At 36.8% G+C, this 18922-nt stretch overlaps 1 protein-coding gene across 3 annotated transcripts in view; it reads left to right on the forward strand.

The window, feature by feature from the left end:
• LOC127430420 (septin-8-A-like) overlaps window positions 1-18922 on the forward strand; it is a 69411-nt gene that overhangs the window by 37124 nt on the left and 13365 nt on the right. For all 3 annotated transcript variants that reach the window (XM_051680173.1, XM_051680174.1, XM_051680175.1), the window contains exons 6-9: window positions 4268-4364; window positions 13725-13893; window positions 14062-14194; window positions 16416-16585. In XM_051680173.1, coding sequence (XP_051536133.1) covers window positions 4268-4364; window positions 13725-13893; window positions 14062-14194; window positions 16416-16585 — 569 coding nt within the window. The remainder of the gene's footprint in view (window positions 1-4267; window positions 4365-13724; window positions 13894-14061; window positions 14195-16415; window positions 16586-18922) is intronic.

Below are 18922 nucleotides of genomic sequence, written 5' to 3' on the forward strand. Positions count from 1 at the left end.
GCTTTCACGATCACAATGTGCCGTGTAGCGAACTGTTTATCCGGAGAATTGAAGCTTCTGTCAAAAACCACTAAATAAAAGGAAGATTCAAAATAAAAGCTAGACACCTGAAATTGAAGAAATTGCAACAGAAATAATTACAACTGTATAGTAAAATTTAATATTCCCTGTGATTTAATAATAAATAATGACTATTAAATAATAATAGTAACGCAATCTATCACAAGCAGGAGTGTTGTTGTACTGAATACAATTTTGTAAAAAAAAAAAAAAAATGCAATACTATGTAATTGTTCTATTTCCACTTTTTAAAAATTAAGACTTAATTTGATTAGACACCATTTGGATGATGAAATTAAATTAAAACATAAAAAAAAAGGACAACAGTATTTAGGAAAAAATAAAACAGATTTCAGTAGAGCCCTACTTAAAGGTGCACTCTTCCAGTAACTTTTTGTTGGTGTCATCTTGGACTTACAGTGACACCTAGTGGCCTGGATGCTGCATCAATCAAAATCAATAGTTTTCAGTTACAGATGCCATTGTACTGAGATAAAGCGAGTAGTATTCAGCTGGTCACGTGATCCTAAAATGCCAGCACCCATGAGGGCTTTTATGAGGTTATTGATATGACTAGAGTCCTCATCTCATGTTAGTGCTCATGATTTTATACGTTTCAAAATTACAGTTAATTTCTATAGGAGTTAAACTTTTTTTTAATGGGGAAAAAGTTAATGAGGGCACCTTTAAAAAACACTTAAACAATGCATACTTAATTGAGAAACACTTGAAGGAAAGATGTATTTCTTTTGATTTATTATATACACTGAAATTAAATTTTAAATAGGCTAAAGGATTGTGTTCAATAGCACATTACCACATTAGCATATTTTTGCTGTGGTATCGAAATTGGTATCGAGAACCATGAAATTTCACTGGTATCGCTACCGACTACTGAAATTTTGGTATTGTGACAACACTTGTTGCAACAGTTTTCACACCATTTCCATGAGATCTGGCTGGCTTTTAATATATGCAGATGGTGAAAAGGAAAAGTTCATTGATCAGTTAAGTGACATGAGCAACCATGTAGGGCTCGCTTTCATTCAGTGTCTACAGATTTGTTTGTTTCTCTCTTTAAAAGCTTTTCAAAGCAAGTCACATGGGAAAGATCTGTAAAGCATCAATAGGGCACTTTGTATTTCATCATTGCTTATTCAGCAATTAATCTGTTATTCTTGGAGAACAGATAGCTGGATCATTAGTTGTTTGTGAGAACAGATATCTTTACCTGACCTCACTTTACCTGGTTTTGTCTTGCTATGTTAGCCTTTTGGTAGAATTCAAAGAATACCAATTTTGTGATTCAGCAGCCTTAAGCTTATTTACACAACGAAGAGCAAACTAATATCCCATTCCTAAACCAGCAATGAATACAGCTGTGTACATCTTTGTTGCTTGTTATAGTGGCTGAAGTTAAGGGCTGTGAAAGTTGCTAGTTTGAGCCCTGCAAAAGAGGCGAGCTTTGAGTTATCACCACTGTACCCTTGAACAAGGGACTTCAAGGAATGTTCGGGGTTCAATACAAGTTAAGCTGTATCAGCAGCATTTGTCGCATGCTGTCGATTACCACAATAATTTCGACTTGTCTCTCCATTCAAAAAAAACAAAAAAAAAAGTTTATACTTACAAAGGTAAAAGAAATGGGACTTTGCACTTTGTGCATTGAAAATCAGTAATGTAAAGCTTATATTTTTGTTAAAGCACTAAGTTCTTCCATAATGTATTATGTATTTTATTTTGAGCAGTGAAGTTGACTTAATCGTCCTTTTATTGGTGGGACTACTGTTCTAGGTGAGTGAACTTCATCACTGATGTAATTCTTGCAGGTTGATCCATGTAAACAGCCCCTTTCTGGCGTCCTTGTGCATGCTTTGCAAAAGTTCCTTGGATCACTGGGTTTACATAGTCATGGCATGAGTTGAAAGATTGGATATAACTTTGTCTTTTGGCTATAATTCCAAAACTGTGTATTGTAACTTTTATTTATCAACTTTGCCCTCTTCCATTGTAAGTTACCTTACTGTACCTGTGATACTTGCTGTGAGGGATGGGTTGAAATGATTTTGTGGTAACTGTCAGCATGCCACAAATGCTGTTGATACAGCTTAACTGTCACTTTGGATAAAAGTGTCTACTAAATGACTACTACGTCTGTGTTAAAAGCTCATCAAGGCGCTGGATACATTAAGAATGCCTCAGAAAGGCAGACGGAGGATCTTGAGCAGGTGTTTGAATGATGCATTGAGGAAATTGATTGGATTACTGGTCAACTCAAGTGGGTGATAAATGAATCACATCATAGTGTGAAAGAGCTCTTTAAGACTATCTATTCAGATCTGACACACAAGAAGTTCACTTCCTCTGTGCTGGATCAGTTTTAGTGTTCAGATGCACAAAGCTTTTCACATTGTCATATTTAAGGGTGTTTCTTCGTGTCTTATGGGTTGACTTTTATTAAAACTAGCATATTTCAGCTTTTTTCTTTTTGTTATTTGAAGGTCTCATTCAAACTATCTTGAAAACTTTTTACCAGGCCTTCTTCATTCATTTTCACTACTTTTCAAATGCCTTTTATATATAGATTGTATTGTTTTATCCTTGTCCCAGACTTCAATATTCAGTCAGTTTCAATATTTATTTTGTGAAAATTATTTAAAGCTATTTTTACACAAATTATGACTGTCCCCAAGTTCACTTCCAACACAAACAACAATTTAGCAGCCAATTTTCAAAAGTTAGTTTACGGTTACCAAGGAGACCAGTGTCAGTGAAGAGCATGCTTGAAATGAAATATGAGACATTAAAGTAACTTAACCAGAATATTTTTATTGTGTGTCATTTCAGTCTAGCTGTAATTTTGTCGAAAAGTGTGGAAAATATTTTATTATGTTGGCTTGACAAGCCAACTTACTGTTCTACTATTTTGGCTTATTATTATTGTGAGACCAAAAAAGGAACAGTAACTTGTCCTAGAGCTTTATAGCTACATACACAGACCTACAGACTGTGTTGCTATATCTTTTCTAACTGATCGGACTTACAGTTTTCATACAACGGACAATCAAAAATGGAAAATATACCATAGACTTGCATTGACGCAATGTTCAACTATTCACAATTCAAACTTCTACTGTAGAAAAAATTCTAATGTAAACAAACCCACATATGCCTTTAATATGCTTTAAGATGCTCACTCTCTTTCAGTCTTTCAGTCTCTCCCTCTCATTCTTTCAGCCAGTCCCTCTGACTTAAGGGCCGTTCACACCAAAAACTATTATGATAACGTCACTGAGGAGCGATATCCTTGGGATCAATTTCAGAGGGATTTTTTCAGCTGATGAAAAAGCTGATGATTTAAAGGACTCGAGCTGCAACATGCATTCTTCATAACATTCAAAATAACACACTCCAGCACCAGATCGTCACTTATTATAACAATTGCAAAACGAAATGGATACTCCAGCTCAAGAACCGGCAATGTTTCTTCTGCATTCTTCTTCAGTATTAACAGAGATGAGATAATGAAAAGCTAACGCAAGCTGGTACCAAAAATGACCTTAGGTATCCAGCGTTAATGTCGCCAACATTGTCTTGTTCTCCTTTGAAGTTTTATCTGTCTGTTTTTCTTTTGGTTACTTTGCGAAATGTAGAGCATTAGCAGTTCATCTACATCCATTTTATTTACTGTGAACAAAACTGCAGCACACGCTTAGAATAAGCAGAACGTTATCATCCGTCGGTGTGGACACTAATATAGTTATCATAACAGTCATGGTTATCATTCTTGGTGTGAACGGACCTTTATTCTTTTAGTCAGTCTTTATTTCTCTAGCCGGCAACTAGAACCAGCCATTTAATTCCAAAAAAATGTTTAAAACATGTTTAAAACAGAATATTGTCACAAAGAATACAAACATCATTTGGGAAGTGGTGGAAATGTTTGTGACGTTTCACAAAAATGACATCCTGTGATATCCTGTGATGCATGTATATCCACTGTTGAAACATTTTTGCAGACAGGTGAAATAAACTAATTGAGTGTGAAAGTTCTTTAAGAGAGTGTTTTCTTGAATTTCTTTTCTACAGGGCCAAAAGTGCCCATAGTTAAATGCTTTGTTTAAGTAGCAACCAGAGGAAGGGATATCTGATCATGCCTGCTGAAGACTGAAGTTATGTCCAGTAACCTTTTACTTCTTTATTCTAGGCTCATCTTCCGTTTGCTGTGGTGGGCAGTGTAGAGGAGGTGAAGGTGGGGAATAAGACGGTGAGGGCCAGGCAGTACCCATGGGGTGTAGTTCAAGGTAAGAGTCACAAGATATTTCAAAATATTCCTGAAAAAAAAGCCAGGGTTTTATCATAGGAACACCAACTCTAGTAATTATGGTATTTTGTAGGGCTGTAACGATACGCGAACAGCAACCTAAATCGCGATACAAACATCCACGATCCCATGTCGCGGTTCGAGAAGACCGAACCGTGACATGCCCCTCTCCAAACCCAGCAGCCTGCCATCAGTTACAGATGCAGCCCCTTGAGCTCTTTACACACACTACAATAAAATTAGGGTGACCATACTTCCTCTTTTTCCCAGACATGTCCTCTTTTTTTGGACCTTAAAAAAGTGTCCGGCCGGGATTTCTAAATTTGTGAAAATGTCCGGGATTCAGCTTTAGTTGCATTATAGTTGCAAATTCCTGCCTGTCAATCTCTCCGCGAACTCGTGAAGCGCTGTTGTGTTTGGTATCAAACAGTAGCTTGACAGTAGCAGCAAATGACAGTTGAGTGGATACAATGCCCAAATGAAAGTGCAAGTTTCAGAAGATTTGCACAAAAAATTCCCATGCTTTCGTCCAGGTCGAGATCCGGGGGAAGCAGAATGTATGACATGTAAAGCTGGCACTTATGTGTCAGTTGCTAATAAAGGTGCAAGTGATTTAGAAGCACACATTAACTGAAGCATAAAGGGTCAACAAAAGGTGAAAGTTCATCAGGTAAATTAACGGACTACTTTTTGCGACCAGGTAAAATTGTTATCACATTGCTTCATTTTCCATGGCCCTTCAAAATAATAGTAATAGTAAATGAAGGTACACTCATGGCATCAAATATTTTATTTTAGTACATGGATATTCAAAAGAATGTTGGAAATTTTTATTCATTTATATATACACATTTATGTTATGCTAATAGAGTGTCTTTTTCACTGTATTAAAGTTTGCATTCATAGTAACACTGTTTTGAACCTTATTATTCTTTGAAAGGCTAGAACACTCGACTGTATGCAAACATTACAGTACATGCCGAAAAACAAAGCATACCCTAGATTTGAATATAACAGAAAAGACATTATCACATTCTGTTCACATTCTTGCAGTTTTGTCTGTTGTTGTGGGTACTTCAGCTGAGCATTACTCTGCCACTGGAGAGCATCATGCTAGAGGGGCTGGTGGGATATGGCAACCACACTGGGACTTCTATTTTAACTCTGTTCATCATTTTCCTCCATCTCTTCATGCCCTTGAGGACGCTGGTTGAAAGGTTTTTACGATGCCTTTCATGTGAAAACAATCCCATCAATCAAAGCAGTGTTAAATACCACTCTAGACGGCAGCTAATTATGTTGTGTTCTCTCAGATGTGAGCGAGAGAGCTCTGCCGCAGATAAGGCCATGTCATTAACCATGAATGTTTTCCACTTTAATTGCTCGTCCAGCTTGAGAAGAGACTCGTGCTTCGTGAAAGATATGTTCCTTGTCGAGCTGTTTAAGGAATGAAAATAGCAGTTTGTTTCATAAAGGCTCAATGGCTTTGTTTACACTGCATATAAATGTGATTTGTTTTTCAAATCTGGTCATTTAGGACTGAGTGTTTGCTTTGCACTGTCATTTTGTGATGAAATCAGATCTGTTTGTTCAGATAGTGTAGTCAATATCCAGTGTATCTACATCTGTTGTTATAGTAATGATGTAAGTGTTGGCATGATGCCAAGGGACTTCCTCATACAACATCTGAGAGTAGCTGGGTCATTCTTAAAATAATTTGATTTTCAGACTTACAAAATAGTAAAATTTTCAATTCAGTTTTCGCCCATAAAAGCTGATGGTAAAAAATTTTTAACATCTTGACATTGTTTTTTATTTATAAATGACAGCTTGACTGTTGTTCTTTATTTTATTATTTTATTTTGTTTTACGAACGAAGCAAGACAAATTCTCTTAAAAGATACATTTTCTAAGATGGTGTGAATAGCATCACAAAACATACAGCACACCACTGATCACACTAAAATCAATAAATCATTCCATGAAATCCCCCCCCACCACAAAAAAAAAAAATCTGTAAAAATAATTTACATGGACATTAAACAACATAATACTGGGGCCTGGGTAGCTCAGCAAATATTGACCACCCCTGGAGTCGCGAGTTTGAATCCAGGGCGTGCTGAGTGGAGAATAGCGTGAAGCCTCCACACGCACTATGTCTCCGCGGTAACGCGCTCAACAAGCCATGTGATAAGATGCGCAGATTGACTGTCTCAGACGCGGAGGCAACTGAGATTCGTCCTCCATCACCCGGATTGAGGTGAGTCACTACACCACCATGAGGACTTAGAGCGCATTGGCAATTGGGTATTCCAAATTGGGGAGAAAAGAAAAAAAAACTAATAAAAAACATAATACTAATGACATGTTTAAATGAACCATGTGAAAAATTACAGTTAAAATGTAAATTAATAACCTTTTTAAAATGTTGGAAAATGACTGTATGCACATTTGAGCAGCCTCTTCCTCTTAACTTTGACCTTGGAAGTACTTTTCCGTAACTTTTTGTAAAAAAGAAACGTTACGTGGCTCTGTGCTGCTTAGCAAGTCCCGCTCCGTTTCAGGTCAGGTTTTAGTAAATCACTCCGAACAAAATGTAACATTTTGATGTTAAATTGAATATATGTATTACTACAGTGTTAAAAAGTTAATTGTCATATTTAATTAATCGCACGATTTTAAATGAGATCCCCCAAGAATGCATAAATTGGCTTTCCAGGGGGTCTCCAGTTGCATTCAGGGAATCTGAGACCCTCCTGGACCCCCCGTAATTTGCACTACACTGTTTTATTTGTATTCATTTTTGGTCCTGTTGATGAAGAATCGTGATATCGCTACTCATTTAGCCGGTTTATGAGGCGACAGGCTTGTGCATCAGAACTATATTTTCCATCATTCTGTTGCAAAATAAGAATGATAAATATATGATAATGCAAAAATCACAAACATAATGCACATTCCTTTTCATTTTGTTACATTAGTGCTTAAATTTTAGGTAGTGAAAAAGAGGGAAAGGAATATGACATTGCCGAAGGTTTTATTGCTGGCCAAATTCACTCGAACGCATATCACATCCAAATTACTTCCAAAATTACATTCAAACTTAGATTTAGATAAAATAGCAGCCTGTGCATTGGGGTCCAATAGTCTGAAACCACATTGAAAATGTTTTTTTTGTTTGTTTTTTTTTTTCAGTTAAACATGAAAATAAAATTTTAGGAAAATGTAAAATATTATTCATAAACAAAATGCTAATAACATAATTTGCAATGAAATTTGTTGTATTTAATTAGATAAGAATACAAAATAGAAGCATTTTCACTAAATGGTCTCTGACTTTTTGACCCCATAGTATTTATCCATATCTACAGTATATCATGCTAATTACTGATCTGTGCATCAATTCCTCTTAAAAGTGGAAAACAAAATAACATTGTGATAAAAAAAAAAGTTTCACTAGACTTTTTCTTTTCGCCATTTGATCTTTAAGCTAAAAGCTGCGTTGGTTTGCCAAGCCAATGGTTTTATAAATGTCATAGCACTCTCTGCTGAAGTGTGATGTCCAGACAGTATGACAGATGGGAGACTGCTGGTATTTGTTTTCTCTCTGCTATTTTTGGCCTGTGTGTTGGGGACGGTGGTCCCAGGGGCCATTTATTCAAGGGTCAGTAAACTGCTCTCAGGCCCTCAAATGGGGAATTTGATTGAAGCAGAACATCCATTCCAGATGAGAGCTATTCTTCCTTATTAATAATAGACATGAAATAATGTGTTTTGTTGTGTAATGTTTTTTACAGTCACATGTTACAGTTCGTTACGGTATTAACAAAACTCTCAACCTGATGTTGTCTGCCTCACCAACTTAACTGTTACACCGAAATTGGTCTGTCACCAAAAAGCTGGCTTGTCTGCTCTTAAATGATACACGTTATTTGTACACATTGTCTTCCTCCTCCATCATTGTGAATTCTCTCCCACTAATATCACTCTACAGACAGGAAATGCTTTAACTGTGAGAAAGTGTCCAATCAAGTCCAAATGGACACACACTTATTGCAACCTGTTAAGAAAATGTTGTTGTCATATTTCACCTTGAAATCAAAAGAAAGAAATGATAAATTATATTTTACTTAAAGAACATGAAGCCTAGTTTTAGGACCATTAAAGGGGTCATGATGATGAATTACATTTTCCTAGATCTTTGGTCATATAAGAGTTTATTGGGCTATAAAAATATCCTGTAAGTTTCAGAACTCAAAACTTCCTCCTCACTGCAAAAAGAGCATTTGTTGAAACTGACCTGCCAAAACGACTCGTTCTCTTCTTCCTTCACATTGTGATGTCACACTGTGGTAGACATTTGCATCTGACCACCTCCACAACAACACATCAATGCCTACTTTACCTTATCACCTCTGTAGCCCCGCCCAGTACCGGTGAACAGTGAGATGGCAATGAGAGAGAGCCTGTCAATCAAGAACAGAGAGCCAATCATAACGGTGGGCATTCACAAGTCTTAAGGGAGAAGCAGCACCAGAACATAGCGTTTCTGACAGAGGGTCAGAATAAGGGTGGAAAATGATCATGTTTTACAAGTATATGACTGTTTTGTAAAAACTGTACTAATATTATGAGTGAACCCCAAATAACATATTAAAATCTTAATTAAAAAAAAAGGCATGTTTTTCTTGACATTATTTTCTTGACAATTAATTAAAAGGGTAAAAGCATTGGCTTACCGTGTATCAAGCGGCAAAACTTTGTTTGGACAATCTATAATCATGTGTAACAGTGTAAAGGTGGCTGCACACCGGACGAGAAGCACGTGTTTATGTGGTGCAGTTGGCAGGTGCAGTGCAGAGACACACAAAAGTTAGAGTTTTTGTACTTCTTCAAGAATGAACAAAGTGATGTTGATGAGTTTGCAGGTTAGTGTATGAAACTGGTGTAACTCAAAATACATTGTGTACTTGTAACATACTTGTAACTGAAAATACATTGTGTAGGCTATATGAAAGATACATATACACAATATATCATCCAGTATGGCTAGAGTAAATAATAAAATCCTGTGATAATGATTTGAGTCGAGTTTAATGGAAATCTATGTGAGTTGCATAGGCAGAAATTTGAGCAGCCTCCGGAGACATAGCTGGGCGGTGCCGGTGTACATACCTTCATAAAAAACGATTGTTTCAAATCTTAGAACGCGCCAACAACTGAAAACACTGAAGACTCATATAACATGTTTAATGTGAATAGTACCTAATTTATCTGTTGTATGTGAGAGTGTGTGTGTGAAACAAGTTATATTACATTTTAAAAATATTATATTTTAAATGTAGCATATATATATATAATATATATATATATATATATATATATATATATATATATATATATATATATATATATATATATATATATATATTATACAGTACTGTGCAAAAGTTTTAGGCACTTAGTGAGGATGTCTTCAAAAATAGTGAAATAATTAGTTTTCATTTATCAATTAACGTCATACAAAGTCCAGTAAACATAAAAAAATCAATATTCAGTGTGACCACCTTTACCTTTAAAACTCCACCAATTCTCCTAGGTACACCTGGACACAGTTTTTCTTGGTTGTTGGCAGATAGGATGTTCCAAGCTTCTTGGAGAATTTGCCACAGTTCTTCTATCTATTTAGGCTGTCTCAATTGCTTCTGTCTCTTTATGTAATCTCAGACTGACACGATGTTCAGTGGGGGGCTTTGTGGGTGCCATGACATCTATTGCAGGGCTCCCTGTTCTTCTATTCTAATCTTTTCTATTTGCAAAAGTAATGTTTTGGAGTCTAACATTTATATTTCCTATTGACACACTAAAGCTGAAGATATAAATAACCATCTTATGACAAATGTTTTGTGAAACATCTTAAGTGCCTAAAACTTTTGCACAGTACTGTATAGGGGCTTTAGATCATCAAGATGGCGCCGTGGATGGCCGCCTCGGTGTGTAGCTCTTCAGTTCTTTTGTTGTTTTTGTTTGTTTGTCCTGTGTTTAGTAATATGTTTCCAGTCAGGGGACGAACTGCTGAACATTTGGCAGCATATACCAGACAACCTTTTCCCGGTTTTTGAATATTCAGACATTTTGCTGGACATTTTAGTCAGAGATGCAGCTGTGTTGTTTAAACGCTCTATGAGATGCAGGTGAGGGAGATGAGCAGGCACGCTGGTCAGGCTTCGTCGGCGCGGATTTTGAACAGCGCTGCCGAGCATTCATCTAGCGAATCTCCGCTCTCTTCCTAAAAAAACGGATGAACTACATCTCCTCACCCGTACAAACAAGGACTTTGCAAACTCTGCTGCCTTGTGCTTCACAGAAACCTGGCTGAGTGAAGCCATTCCGGACAGAGCGTTACATCTGCCAGGCTTTCAGCTGTTCAGAGCGGATCACATCGTGGAGTTAACGGGGAAAACGAGAGGCGGTGGAACATGCTTTTACATCAATGAAAGTTGGTGTACAGATGTAACAACGTTAAAGAGGTTATGCTGTCCTAATTTGGAAGCGCTCTTTATTAACTGTAAGCCTTTCTACTCGCCGCGGGAGTTTTCCTCGTTTATTCTGGTGAGTGTGTATTTCACGCCAAACGCGTGTGTGAACACATCGCTGCAACAGCTGACTGATCAAATCACAGACACAGAACAACAATACCCGGACTCAGTTATTATTATTCTTGGGGATTTTAAGAAAGCAAATCTCACACATGAACTGCCCAAATACAAACAGCACATTACATGCCCCACCAGAGACAGGAACATACTGGATCATTGTTACACAACAATAAAGGATGCATATTCAACTGCAGATTTGAAAGGCCCAGTCTCACACCCCACACCCGCTCTGACCTTCACTTCACACAAACATCAACACCTCCTGAAACCCCCCTCCTGCTACTCAACCTGCACTTAAGATCTGTGAAGATGATGTGAGCCTGGTCTTTCAGAAACAAAAGATGAGGAAATCTTCATGCCCAGATGGCATCTCACCAGCGTGTCTTCGATCCTGTGCTAACCAGCTGGCCCCCATCTTCACACAGATCTTCAAAAGATAACTGGAGCAGTGTGAAGTCCCATGCTGCTTCAAATGCTCAATCATTATTCCTGTCCCAAAGAAACCAAAAATCACAGGACTTAATGACTACAGACCTGTCGCCCTGACGTCTGTGGTCATGAAATCATTTGAAAGGCCCACCCTTTCTAGATCCCCTTTAATTTGCTTATCGAGCAAACAGGTCTGTGGATGATGCAGTCAACATGGGATTGCATCATATCCTGCAACATCTGGACAGACCAGGGACATATACAAGGATCCTTTTTGTGGACTTCAGTTCGGCTTTCAACATCATCATCCCAGAATAAATTACACCAACTCTCTGTTCCCATGTCTATCCGTCAGTGGATTACCAGCTTTCTGAGGGACAGGAAGCAGCTTGTGAGACAGGGGAAACTCACTTCCAGCACCTGTACAATCAGCACTGGTGCCCTCCAGGGATGTGTGCTCTCCCCACTACTCTTCTCCCTCTACACCAATGGCTGCATCGCCAAGGACCCCTCTGTCAAGCTCCTGAAGTTTGCAGACGACACCACTGTCATCGGCCTCATGCGAGATTACGATGAGTCTGCATACAGAAGGGAGGTTGAACAGCTGGCTGTCTGGTGCAGTCAAAACAACCTTGAACTGAACACGCTCAAAACGGTGAAGGTGATTGTGGACTTTAGGAGGAACACCCCAACACTGAACACCCCACCTCACCATTCTAAACAGCACTGTGGCAGCAGTGGAGTCATTCAGGTTCCTGGGCACCACCATCTCACAGGACCTGAAGTGGGAGACACATTGACTCCATTGTGAAAAAGGCCCAGCAGAGGTTGTACTTCCTTCGCCAGCTGAGGAAGTTCAACCTGCCACAGACGCTGCTGATACAGTTCTACTCAGCAGTCATTGAGTCTGTCCTCTGCACTTCAGTAAGGACAATTCGGACTGCTGAGAGGATTATTGGTTTTTGTTTTTGGCACCATTCAGATTCTTTGGTGCCAGACGGGCTGGTTTGAGTATTTCTGTAACTGCTGATCTCCTGGGATATTCACACACAACAGTCTCTAGAATTTACTCAGAATGGTGCCAAAAACAAAAAACATCCAGTGAGCGGCAGTTCTGCAGATGGAAACACCTTGTTGATGAGAGAGGTCAACAGAGAATGGCCAGACTGGTTCAAACTGGCAAAGTCAACATATACTAATATTTTTTTAAAATCAAAAGTTGTATTTGTTAACATTTGTTAATGCACTATGAGCTAACATGAACTAATAATAAACAATTGTATTTTTATTAACTAACATTAACAAAGATTAATAAATGCTGTACAAATTTTGTTAATTGTTTGTTCATGATATGTAATGCATCAAATAATGTTAACAAATGGAACCTTATTGTAAAGTGTTACCAAAACATTGTTTATTTTAAAGTAATTAAATAATACAAAATTAATCAAATTACAAAAACAATTATTTTTTTTATTTTTTTCTTAACTATAAGTAAAATGTCAAGACACATTAATGTAATACATAAGGAAATGTGCTTAATTGTCTGGAAAATCATGCCACAATGCAGCAAACCTTAATGGTCCAAAAATACAGTATGCATGATACTTTAACCGAGAGGATGCTCGTTCTGCGTAACATATCAAGCATTATAAACTGTGCACAGTTCTGTCATTTAAATAATTTCCCCACTCCCAAAGGTAACGTTATCTCATAGCCACTGATCCAAGATTCTGATTTGATGTTTGCTCATTATCCTGGGTGAATCTTCCTGTGAAGACAGTGGCTTTATTTTCTCCAAAATCAGTCTTTCATATCTAACTTGACAGCTCTTTCATTTGCCTTAATTGTTTGACATGTTCAGCTCTTTTTATTCTCAAGAGCTTGATTGTACACATGACCGTTGAAGTCAACAACAAAAGATGTGAAAGCACTTTCTCGTTCTTTTTTTAAAGTTGACAAGCCTATTTATTTTGCTGTCTTAACTTTGCACAATCATATGTTTAGTTACATGTTATTATTTGCATTTTTCACTGTTTTTAGCTGTCTGTGAACCTATCGGTTCAGGCCTGTGACCCATTTTGGGTCATCATGACCCGACAGTCGAGAACCACTGGATTAAAGTACAGGGCTCAAACTGAATGGGTGGTCTTGTATTTTACACTGCAGTGAAAACTAGATGTGAACTGTCAATAGCGGTCACGGTCACATTGGCTACGTGAATTGACAGTGGTCATGTGTGTGTGTTGCAGTGGAGAACGAGAGTCACTGTGACTTCGTAAAGCTGCGGGAGATGTTGATCAGAGTGAACATGGAGGATCTGAGAGAGCAGACTCACGCTAGACACTACGAACTCTACAGACGCTGTAAACTAGAGGAGATGGGCTTTAAAGACACCGACCCAGACAGCCAGCCATTCAGGTGGATTGCTGCTACATTATCTGCATGTGAAACTGATTTCTTTGGTCTAGATCTAGTTTCTTAGAAGAGACACTAAGGCTTCGACTCAAAGTGAAGCGAGTACATCTCCACGTGTGAATTTGCCCAGTCAAAAGCAATATAATCTTTGTGTATATGACTTCTCTACAGTCTTCAGGAGACATATGAAGCCAAAAGGAAGGAGTTTCTTGGAGACCTGCAGCGGAAGGAAGAGGAGATGAGGCATATGTTTGTGAACAAAGTGAAGGAGACAGAGGCTGAGCTGAAGGAGAAGGAGAGAGAGGTTAGTCCAGTCTCATGAGGATTTATCCTCTCTCCGGAAAGCTCTGTCATGCTACAATTAATTCCCTGTCTTAAAGTAGTTAAAATAGTTCACCTAAATTGAAAGTTCATCATTCATCACAATCATTAACCCTAATGTTGTTCCAAACCTGTTTGACTTTCTTTCTTCCGTGAAACACAAAAGGAGAAATTCAGCAGATAGTTATTGTTGATCTTTTTCCTACAATGGAAGCAAATGGGGACTGGGGTTGTCGAGCTCCAAAATTGACAAAAAAAAAAATGAAAAAATCATAAAAGTAGGTTGTTATATTCCAAGTCTTCTGAAGCCGTACGATATCTTTGTGTGAAGAACAGAGCAAATTGTAATTTATTATTCACTGATAGTGTTCCCCTTTGCTGAAACTCTGAAATAGACTAAAGTCTAGACTGCAAAATAAAGCATGTTGATGGCAAAACTTCACTGACATCAAACGTGATGCAGCACGCCTACACTGCAAAGAATCATTTTCTTACTCGTTGTTTGTTTTTGTTTTATTGTTTTTCAGTTAAAGTACCATTCTTAAAACAAGATAAATTTACTTGAGAAGCAAAATGACAATATATTTTTGTCTTGTTTTCAGAGAAATCTGAAACATTTAGGTTTATAACAAGAACAAAGTATTTGCCAATGGGGTAAGAACTTTTTTCCTTACCTCGTTTGCAATAGGTTTTTCTAGTTTTAAGCATAAAACTCATCAAATATTTCTCTGAAAACAAGACTTAATATTTTGTCATTCTGCTTCTTAAAATTGTTTTTTTTTTTCTTGTTTTAAGAATGTTTAATTACTTTTACCAGAAAATAAGACAAAAATACTCCGTAAGAAAACTATTTTTTTTTCCAGTGTAATGGTGCCATATTTAATTTGAAAGCTAAATGAAGGTTTTTTTTTTATTATAAATCTCCACTTTCACTTTCACATTCTTCTTTTGTTTTTGGCGATTCACATTCTTTGCGCATATCGCCACCTACTGGGCAGGGAGGAGGATTTATAGTCAAAATGGACTTAAATATTGATCTGTTTCTTACCCACACCTATCATATCAATTCAGAAGACATGGATTTAACCACTGGAGACTTATGGAGTACTTGATTACTTTTATGATGCCTTTATGTGCTTTTTGGAGCTTTAAAGTTTTGGACCCTGTTGACATGCATTGTATGGACCAACAGAGCTGAAATATTCTTCTAAAAATCTTCATTTGTGTTCTGCAGAAGAAGGAAAGTCATACACATCTGAAATGGCATGAGGGTAAGCACTAGTGTGTGCTAAGCACCACATTAAAAGCCCTTCTGACCAGTCCTGTCTTAGCAACTGTGGCTATCCGCCATTTCTCTGACATGCGTTTGCTATTTTTCGATTAGAGTCTATGGGTGTAATGTGTGTTTGAGTAGATTTAAGAGGAATTGTATTGAAGTGATCCAAAAAAAAAAAAAAACTGGGTCATTTTAAATAGTGACACAAGGTACCCAGAGATGATACTTGCAGTGTTTTTTCGTTCTTTAAAAAAAAAAATCTTTAATAAATCTCGAGAAAAGCATGTTATGGATTAAACTGTGTCAGCCCTCATTCCGAAATAAACATGTATAACATCAGTGAGGACACCTACATTTGCTCCAAAGTAAATTAAAGCTAATATCTTAACTTTAATTTATTTATTGATTGATTCAGGTTTTGGTAAAGGAAATGATAAATAAAGTGTTCACAGCATCATAATGTGTATGTTGTGAGACGTTATAAACAGCTTTGTTCACTTACATTAATGTTATTAGATGTTAAATCGCTTTTAAATGATGCTTTCCTCTTTTCAAGTGACCGTAAAAATGGTTTGCCTTGATTCTGATTCACTGTCTCCACAGTTTTCAATCGAATTACTGTGTAATTTAACCATTTATTTTACAAAAAACATCAGATAAATATGCTTTAACATGTCACTCATTATTCCAGCCCACGTAAGAATATTTTAATGTCGTTTATTAGAATATTTACGGCAATCTCCCATTCATTTCTATGGGAAGTTCTGCAAAGCTTGTCAGAGTGAGCGGAGCTTAGCCAGGGGTCAGTTTTCATTTTTGGGCGAACCATTCTTTGAGCAAATACAGTGGAATTCTAAGAAGCCAAAACTCTTAAAACATGAGAGTCGGCTCCTCTGTGGGATGCTATAACATGCGTCTCTCTCCTCAGTTACATGACAAGTTTGAGCAGCTGAAGCGCATGCACCAGGAGGAGAAGAGGAAGGTGGAGGAGAAGAGACGAGACCTGGAGGAGGAGATGAATGCCTTCAACAGGAGGAAGGTGGCGGCCGAGACCCTCTCTCTCTCACAGCCCCTGAAGAAGGACAAGGACAAGAAAAAGTGAGTTCTTAAGCTACGTGTTCTCATCCTTTCATCTACCACGCCCCCCTTTTCACCAACCTTCACTGATTGGCTACTCCAGTCAGTTCCAATCAGCTCCAAAATACTTCACTAGTGTTTAGAAATCACACAGAACAGAATGAAACCATTATAAACACACTTCATTAATCACATGGGTTGACACAGCACTGATTGGATACTTCGCAGGCGGAGCTTAGCAAAGGGTCAATTCAGTTACGCCTATAACCATGTGAAACTTATACAGTTAATATAGTTTAGACATACTGTATAATGGTGATTGAAACAATTGTTCATCTAATCCATGGGTATATAAATGGTTGCTTTTCTCACACTTTCACTTTATTCTCTGTCTATAAAGGTGCACACAGTCATTTTCTCCACTTTAAAAAAGTTATTATTGGTTCAAACAACATACTAAAAAATACTATTTGGCCGATTCTCATGAAACGTGTCAAGAAAATGTCCTGGCCCTATTTTACTCCAAAATCAAGACACAAAGAAGGAACATTGTGACATTATATTCATGACAGTTATACAGGTTTTACCCCTCAGTTCTTATTTCCGCAATGCAAAAAAAAGATGGCCTTTATGAAATCCTTTTCCCAAAATTTGGAAAAAATTATTATTTAAATTGTATTTATTTATACATCATAGTAGTACTCCCTTGTTACTGCCTTTAATTGTTGCTGATTATAATGTAAAAATATCACTGTTCAACAGAATTTTTGTTTACTTTAATACATAAAAAATGTTTGGTATGGGATTAGAATCATAATTGAAAATAACAGGTGTAATAAAAGTAAAACATCCGGGCACGTTATGGTGGTGAGAGTTGGGGGGTAAAATGCCAAAAAATTTGTAATTGTCCTAAATGAAGGCATTTTTCCATTTGCAAAATATAATATCTTTATTTTTTATTTGTTTGTTTATTTATTGATTGATTTTTATTTTGGCTTAAATAGGGCCAGGACATTTTCTTGACCGCCCATTTATGCAACATACTTTAACCCTTTTTTTATTATTATTATTTTTTTACATTTAATATTTATTACAACATTTTTGTGAATGTGTTTCTTTAACTACATGCTGTCATTTAAAAAAAAACATCTAGTCAGTTAGTGAGATTTTAATTCAGTAACCGCTCTAACAGATTCATCTAGTATCTCATTACACTGATTAAACCGACGACTCTTGATTTTGCAAGTCTTTATGACCGATTTATTAAATGAACTGGCTCAGAGTCATTAAATGAAATGCATTAGGATTAGGTCTTCTCCCTCTGGAGCATAAGCAGCTCAGATGAAGTGTATCTATCTCCATCTTGTGGTTACTCAGTGTCAAACATTTACATAGCATCCATTTTGTTGTTAGTCCCTGAAATGGATACGCCACTGACAGGGTTGTGAGGGTTACTTTTGAAATGTATTCCACTACAGATTACAGAATACATGATGTAAAATGTAATTTGTAATGTATTCCGTTAGATTACTCAAGGTCAGTAACGTATTCTAAATACTTTGGATTACTTCTTCAGCACTGGTAGATTTTTTTCACTTGTTTTGACTTTAAAAACTCTGCCAGTACAGTAAGACAAAATACACATGTTAAAAATACATTCTCTGAAAAACCTAAATATCTTATGCAGTGTTGTTTCTAAAACAAGATAGATCAAATTGATCTTTTTTACAGGAAAACAATACAAAAATGATTATCAAGAATACGATTTTTGCCCTAATATCAAAGGTCTTACTAGAAAAAAGAAATTATGATCTAACGTGAATTTTCTTGATAATAAAATATGATCGTTCCTGGTAACATGTGCATGTAAAATGGCTAGAAATAGCATTTTATCTTAGCGTAAAGCTGACAATTTACACAAGGTTTATTTCTATTTCTTCTGCTCCAAACTTACTTCAAACTTACTCCTCTGTCTGCTCGTATGAATGTAACACTTCATAAGAAAGTGTTTCACTGCTGTTCAAATGTACTTTGGATCGCATCATTTATATGGATACATTTTTCCATCTGAAAAGACTAAATATTAAATGAAACAAATGACAATAAAATGCAAAGTAATCTCTTCAGTAATCAAAATATTTTTTGAATGTAACTGTATTCTAATTACCAATGATTTAAATTGTAACTGTAGTGGAATACAGTTACTTATATTTTGTATTTTAAATACATAATCCCGTAACATGTATTCCATTACTCCCCAACACTGACCACAGAAAGCATCTCTTACCCATAAATGTATTCAAGTATGTCTGAATGTGATAACTTAAGGTTATTGATTGGATATTGCTAAGCCATATA

Source organism: Myxocyprinus asiaticus, chromosome 40, assembly GCF_019703515.2.
Source record: "Myxocyprinus asiaticus isolate MX2 ecotype Aquarium Trade chromosome 40, UBuf_Myxa_2, whole genome shotgun sequence".
Lineage (NCBI taxonomy): Eukaryota > Metazoa > Chordata > Actinopteri > Cypriniformes > Catostomidae > Myxocyprinus > Myxocyprinus asiaticus.